The 7,819-nt window shown below is 41.3% G+C and overlaps 1 protein-coding gene across 2 annotated transcripts in view; it reads left to right on the top strand.

Annotated features, from left to right (window-relative positions):
• The window catches only part of LOC102213696 (glycerol kinase-like), a 21,702-nt gene that overhangs the window by 3,544 nt on the left and 10,339 nt on the right, over positions 1-7,819 (top strand). For both annotated transcript variants that reach the window (XM_005744205.1, XM_005744204.1), the window contains exons 3-8: positions 1,051-1,157; positions 1,243-1,320; positions 3,127-3,206; positions 3,398-3,535; positions 3,617-3,726; positions 5,166-5,232. In XM_005744205.1, coding sequence (XP_005744262.1) covers positions 1,051-1,157; positions 1,243-1,320; positions 3,127-3,206; positions 3,398-3,535; positions 3,617-3,726; positions 5,166-5,232 — 580 coding nt within the window. The remainder of the gene's footprint in view (positions 1-1,050; positions 1,158-1,242; positions 1,321-3,126; positions 3,207-3,397; positions 3,536-3,616; positions 3,727-5,165; positions 5,233-7,819) is intronic.

The raw sequence follows: 7,819 nt of genomic DNA on the forward strand, positions 1-7,819 counted from the left end.
CAGTTAAGTTTACCTGCTCATCCATATAGAGGCTAAAGCTTCTTCCTGCAGTCACATTGAGTTTCCTTTGTAGTCAGCAGACCGGCAGGTTTCTTATCCTTCAAAATCTCATTCGGACCGCCACCGTTTATCACTTTGATTCACATATTTTCACTTACCAATATAATATAACCCAATGAAAATAGCTCAAACCTGTTAATATTCTTTCTTCTGAATTTTACCTCTTGCTTTATATAGGAGTCTTTCGCAGTTGCACAGATATGTGTTGATAGAACTGTAAAGCTTGTAACAGCAGCACCTCCCCCCTCCTCTGGTGTCTTTTTAACAGGCTACTAAGTTACAGTTTAACCACCTTTTAATCACATAACTTTATTTGATATGTAACAAACTGAGTCTAAGGTCCAGGTTTTATTTCATTTTTGTTCCTAACAAGCTGGCATGTGTGACCCGGTACAAGAGACAGACTGACCGGCTGCACTGCAGATCCAGAACACCCAGACAGAAATTACAGCAGGCTGTAAACTTAAGATGTTTTCTTCCTGAATGCAAATCTCACAAAGCTGCAGGTGATCATTCGGGCCGTGGAACCATGGAAACATCTACAAGCGAGACTTTTTCTCTGTTAATGAAGTCGGCTTTTTACAACCTTAAAATGTAGAAAAAATTAAGGATTTCTGTCAGAAGAAGTTCTAACATGCACGTCTACAGGTTAGACAGTTATAACAATGTCTTTACAGGTCTGAGTAAAAAATCAGAAAACTACAACTCATCCAGAGTGAAGTGGATAACTCCCTTTGTTAAATCACTGCATTGGCTTGGGTCTGGCTGGTGTGCCAGATCATAGTTTTTAAAATGCTTCTATTGGTCTATAAAAGCAGTAAATAGGCTTCCCAGATTTTAATTTGATCTTGATTATCATGTTTTTCATAAAAATTTGAAGCACTCTGGATTTTCACATCCTGAAAAGTCTCAAAACTTCATCTGTCGCAGATTTCAAACGGGTTTTAAACATGCACGCGTGTGTTTTCTGTGTGTTTGCGTGTTGGTCAGATGGGTGGAGGAGGACCCGCGGGAGATCATGCAGTCTGTTCACGAGTGCATTGAGAGGACCTGTGAGAAGCTCTGCAAGCTCAACATCGACGTCTCCAACATCAAAGGTAGGACGCTGACGGTGGAAGACGGGGTAGAAAATGAGGGCATCGGGGCAAATTTATTGAAATTTATCCTTTTTTTTGTTTTCAGCGGTGGGAGTGACCAATCAGAGAGAGACGACCCTGGTTTGGGACAAAGACACCGGCGAGCCGCTCTACAACGCCATCGGTGAGAGCGTCAGCATCAGTATTTTTGGATTTCTACATCGGTGTCTGACTCACCGAGCTGTAAAAAAGTGGATTGTGTAATGTGGGAAACGACTCGGGGCATGACTTGATTACATCAGGTTGAAGCATCCTGTGTCGTGTCTGTTCCTGCCCCGCCAAAAACCATCAGAGCTGTGATCCAGCAGCAGTCACTCCCACTCACACAGGCTTTCAGTTTAAAAAGCCAGTTTATCAGCGAGCTCTTCAGTCCCCTGATTCGACTGGGGGGTGTTGTGTCAGCTGTTCACTGATCAGAGCACTGCTTGAGCTATGAACAGCCAACAAAAGCTAGCAAAGTTTGTTTTTTTTTAACAAAAATGTTAGTGCTTAACTTCTCACAGCAGGAGAAAAGGCACCGCAAAGCAATTTTCTTCAAAAGGTGTGTCACCTTCATATTATTTAATCAGGTTTTGAGCCAAAATGTGAACGCAGATGTTTTTATGTGGCTTTTTTATGTCTAATATCCCCCGTTCATGCTGGAAAATAACCTGCAGTTAACAGGATTTACAATGGAGTCATATATAAAATAAATTCAGTTCACTTTTCTTCATATAACACCAAATCACCACAGCAGTTGCCTCAATCTCTCTATATTGTGAGGTAAAGACCTTACAGAGAAACCCCCTACAATCATACCACCTGCTGTGAGCATGGTAACAGTGGGGAGGGAAAACTCCCTTTTAAAAGGAAGAAATCTCTTCAATCTAAATATTATTAGTGGGTCTGATGATATAACCTGATTTTAAACTATTTTTAGCAGCTATCTTATTGATATGCTCTGTTTGGGATAATTTACTATCTATTTGCAGTTTGCAATAATTTGAAGTTTAAGTCGGGCTCTCAGATTAATGTTAGCCATTTTCAAAAAATGCACCACAGCATCATCAGACAGAGGTGCAGAACTCCCATATCCAAGTTAGGTTGAAAATTAAACAGAAGTTAACGTGCTGGTTTGCTCATACAAAGTCCACACGGTCTCCTGTTTTGCCTCCTGTGGGATTCACTCTAGCAAAAGTTGTATTTTCAAAGCGGCATTTTACTTTCCTGCTGTGCTTTGTGTGATGAAGCTCAACTGGGGAAAATCCCGACCTGGTTCCACAGCGTGCTCCAGAGTTCATGTGTGAAAACGACCACACAGCTGCACCAGCAGCCTGGCTAGTAGAAGTATATATAATAAAATATCACACATTGAAACCTTAGACAGGAAGGACTCAAGTTTAGCTGGTTAATAGTGACCAATCTTTCAAAATAAAAGCAAGGACATTGTTCACTAATACATTGTGGATGGCCTTGTTCTTCCAGAAAGATGAAAAATAAAGAAGCTAAAATTAGAGTTGGGATTATGCCCATGCCCATTCAAACAAACCCTGGGAACGCTGAGCTGTGAGTCTCATTTCTCATCCATCCTGAAAAAGACCTGGAGCTCTGTTGCCTTGGATCCTCTTTGAGGTTTAACCATAGAATTTAAATGAAGATCAGGTCAGAGGGCTGTAAGGAGCGTGATTAGTTAAACAAAGTTCTTGTGTTGTCTCAAACTTCAGCTGGTCCTCGTCATCCCTGCCATTTCTTTAGAAACTGAGGAAAATGTTTCCTGATTACTCAGTTTTTATTCATTACGCTGAGACCGCCTGGCCTCTGATTAAAGAGTTAGTCTTTATGAAGCTTAGATCTACAACTACATATTGAGGTTGCTGTTTTCTCACAAAACTAATGCCAATGTTTTGGGTTCCCGTGTTTGAATCTTTCTCCTCTCCTGCTTTGTGTTTAGTTTGGCTGGACCTTCGTACTCAGTCGACGGTAGAGAGGCTCATTAACAAAGCTCCGGGAAGAAACAAGAACCACCTCAGGGTGAGAGATGATTGATAAGAAATTGGTAACAACTTAATCAGGGCAAGTTGTGTGGGTCAGAGGAACACTTGGGGGTGTAGTAGTGACTTTGTTATCTACTTTGAATCAGAAATCTGAAAGAAGGCAGGACTCTTGCTTTCTTTGTTGAAATATCTTTCTGATCTCTGTTTCTATTGTCTTAATCTCCACAGCATAAAACAGGCCTTCCCATCAGCACTTACTTCAGTGCAGTGAAGCTGCGATGGCTGCTGGACAACGTGGACGAGGTGCATGAGGCTTTCCTGAGCCAGCGTGCCATGTTTGGCACGGTGGACTCCTGGATCATCTGGGTAAGACCTGAACCTGTACCTCTACTTCTGTCATGAGTGTGTGATTTGTTCTTTTAACACCCCCACCCCTCCACCCCCCAGTGTCTAACAGGGGGAAAGAACGGCGGGGTCCACTGTACAGACGTTTCAAACGCCAGTCGCACCATGCTCTTCAACATTCACACCATGGACTGGGATCCTGAACTCTGCAGGTGATTCACACTATACCCTCTACACTATAGACTGTATATAAAGGATGGGTGCCACAGCCTATCCAAATGTTTTGGCCACTGCCATGTTGGATTGTGGAGCCAGAGTGACCATATTTGCACGAAGGGCCTGAAAAGCTGTGTTATTGGCTAATGCTAGCTAGCTAGGTTAGCAAACAAACTATATAAGAGCATCAGCGAGCCAACCAATTAGTGTTAATAACATTAAATAACAACTGAATTCATCTGAATTAAATATTAGGTAATAAAAGGCTCCAACAGCACAAACACAGAACAGAGGTCTAGTTCAGGCCGGGTGAAGCCTAGCAAAGAGCTAGCAGCTACAGCTACCTGTGTCGCCATAAATCTGTCAGTCAGAGACGCCACACCCCTAATAATGCAAACTTTATTGCAACTTAATCAGATGAGTGATGCATATGTTATATCTTTATTTCTGCTATAAAATTGGATGTTTTGGGGATGGACTAAGTTTTTAATGCAGTCTCAAGTGGCGGCTAAAGGAACTGCAGTTTTTGGTTTCATGTTTTAGCCATGGAGGTTGCTGCTTAATTGTCACACACAGAATAAAGCATTTAAGGTTATCGTCTGCGTATCTGTTTGCACACTCCAGTAAAAGCTCATTCACTTCCCATTCAGGGAGTTAATGAGCCATCTTTTGTTTTATGCAGTTGGCTGAGCGTTGAAGCAGTGGAAAAAACGCTGCACCAATACATTTTATTTCTTTTGAGTCATAAAAGCACAGAAAGAATGGACTGGTCTTCACCTGATTATTCAGAGTCAGCTCCCCAGCTTTAGTGAGAGAGAAACAAACACTCTGTTTTAGCTCCGTTTTGTCGAACTCCTCCAGATTTAATTTCAGTCATGATTCTTCTTCTTCTTCATCTTGCTGCTCTGCTTAGAGGTTGCTAAAGTGGCTCACGTGCCTTCATGCAGACTTAACCATCCCAGTATGGAAATAATCGGAGTCATATATTCGATTGTAAAAGATTTTACACCGGACATCCTTCCTGTACTGGTGAGGAGCTCTCATGTAGTTTGCTTTTGATTGCTTGTGGTTTGCCCAGGCCAATCCTCGTTGCCCCCTACATTGAGGCTGCAGGTTGCCCTTGGAGACGGGCTGGACGGGCTTAACTTGGCATCCGATCAATGTCTGCCTTGTTTTTAATTGATTTGATTTATATTTAAAGTTTAAAGAAACCTCGTGTGAAAAGCTACATTTTTAAAGTCACATTGTTGCCACTTTCTCCTTTGTTGTCTGTTCTTCCTCATCTGCAGCAATCTGGGGATTAAAACACAGAACAACAGGACAGAAAATAGAACAAAGACCTCATCAAAAAAAAAGAAAAACTATAAGTGGCTTTGTGTTTGTTTTTATTATAAACCTACAACCTCATGTCAGACTCCTGCTATGCTCCTTTCAGGTACTTTGACATCCCGATGGAAATCCTGCCCAGCGTCAGAAGCTCGTCTGAGATATACGGCTGGATGGTGAGCTCAGATACGCCTCACAGCACGCTGTGTGTTTGTTTCTGTGACACCATTTGTGTTTTGAGGTCACAAACCTGAAACAACCTTTTTTTTCCCTCTACAACTCAAAGAAGAGATATGTGAAATCTGTGCAACCTGATACCGACACGAACCATAAACATTTCTGGTGAATGGTCTCGTTAAATGTTGTTATTACTGTAATGGCTATAAAACTTGATAAGAAGCATCAGGAGAGGTGATAATGTACAGACAGTGTAGATAGTGAAGGTCTGCTGAAGATTTCCAGCTGAACGTTTATTATTCTGATGGATTTATGCTGCACAGTTTTTTCCATACATCCAGATGCATGCATGACTTCATCCAATCCTACATTTTTTTAATTAATTACATTTAAATTAATTCAGTAGATATTTTTCCTACATAAATCATATTAATTAGTGTTTTTAACCTCTTTCCATATAAAGGATAAATGTCACCATGCTGGACTTCTGAAGGTGGATTCCTACATTTCCAACTAAACCTATATGGCTTGGTTAGCAACCTACAGCCACAAACTGTGTGGGTACAGTGTATGCCTAGAATTTCACCAAAACTGGAGCTTAACCTCCTTGGACAGTCTGGAAGTACAAATCAATGCACTGCAGTCGTATTATCGTTGTTCAGATAATTGTATTTAAAATACTCCAAAAAAGAGGGAATTAATGAAGTATTTGTAAGTTTCTATTCCAATCTGTACACTTCAAGCTCTCCCCCTCTATCAGAAGAAACTCTCCAAAATATACATTTTCCAAGAATAGATAGAGATCTGACGAAGGGATTAGGGGGACCTATTACTGTAGTAGAGGTACAAGAAGCCATTAAATCCTTAAACACAGGTAAATCGCCGGGCCCTGACGGTTACTCTGCAGAATACTATAAAGCCAATTCTGATCTTATGGCACCGTTGTTGAAAGATATGTATAATGAAGCCTTTTCAAAATGTCAATTACCCAAGACTTTGTCCGAAGCTACTATTTGTTTAATCTTGAAAAAGGACAAGGATCCTCTGTTGTGCAGCAGTTACAGACCAATTTCTCTTTTAAATATTGATTTTAAAATACTATCTAAAATCCTCGCACTTAGGCTACAACGTGTTCTGCCACAAATTATCGCCTGTGACCAGACGGGATTTATGGCTGGCAGGCACTCATATGACAATTCAAGACGCCTCTTGAATATTATCCATACATCGTGCAACTCAATTCCAGAGGTTGTGGTATCTCTTGACACGGAGAAAGCTTTCGACCGTGTCGAGTGGAGCTTCCTCTATGAGGTGATAGATATGTTTGGCTTAGGGGCTGACTTTATTCTCTGGGTTAAGCTACTATATTCCTCGCCATCCACCTGTATTCGTACTAACAACAACTTGTCTTTGCCTTTTCCACTTGAGAGGGGCACTAGGCAAGGGTGCCCTCTCTCACCCCTCCTATTCGCCATTGCTATCGAGCCTCTTGCAATATGGCTGCATTCAGAGGATAGATTTAAAGGCATTACAAGGTTCGGTGTGACCCACAAACTCTCCCTTTATGCAGATGATTTGCTCCTGTACATTTCTGACCCTCTAAACTCATTCCCGGTGCTTTTTGACATACTGGACCAATATGGTACACTGTCAGGATATAAGCTCAATTATCAAAAAAGCGAGTTGCAACCCCTCAATTCCCTGGCCAGAGCTCTTCCGCACTCAATAGTGCCTTTTAAGTGGACAGAAACCGGATTTAGATATTTGGGGGTTTTTATTTCCTCTTCTATATGTAAAATGATGAGGGAGAATTTTCTATCCCTACTAGAAAATGTTGGGAAAGATTGTGACTGTTGGACTTCTCTACCATTGTCAGTGGCAGGGAGAGTTAACCTGATAAAGATGAGTGTCCTCCCAAAATTCTTGTATGTTTTTCAACATGTCCCGATTCTTCTTACCAAGGCATTTTTTGACAAGTTAGAAAAGATTCTGTCACATTTCATATGGGGAGGGAAACAAGCTAGAATTCACAAGTCTATTCTTCAGTCCTCTATAACCCTTGTTGGGGATAATCCAATAGCTAAGGAAACGGTAACTATTTGGCGACAGTTCAGAAAATACTTCGGGCTACTTGGACCGTCTTTGCTAACGCTTTTATCAAAAAATTGTAATTTTGCACCTTCAAACACTGATGCGGCCTTTAGCAGTTGGAAAGATAACGGACTTAGGACTGTTAAGGACTTGTACAGTCAGGACACCTTTCTATCTTTTGCTGACCTATCGTCTAAATACAACCTGCCTAATTCCAACTTTTTTCGTTATCTTCAGGCTAGAAATTTTGTAAAAACGCAGTTCCCTCACTTTCCCAATCGGCCTCCAGTAACAAATCTGGATATCATCCTGCAGACGAACCCTCATCAAAACAGACTGATATCAGCCTTGTATAAAATACTAGATGCTTTGGTCCCCAAATCCATTTCTCATATTAAGCTGAGATGGGAGGAAGAGCTACAGACAACCCTGCCAGAACAGCAGTGGGATTCTGCTTTGAAATTGATTCACTCGTCCTCAATTTGTGCTCGTCAT

This window comes from Pundamilia nyererei, unplaced genomic scaffold (assembly GCF_000239375.1).
Source record: "Pundamilia nyererei isolate P.nyererei 1_Seehausen unplaced genomic scaffold, PunNye1.0 scaffold00140, whole genome shotgun sequence".
In the NCBI taxonomy this organism is placed as follows: Eukaryota; Metazoa; Chordata; class Actinopteri; order Cichliformes; family Cichlidae; genus Pundamilia; species Pundamilia nyererei.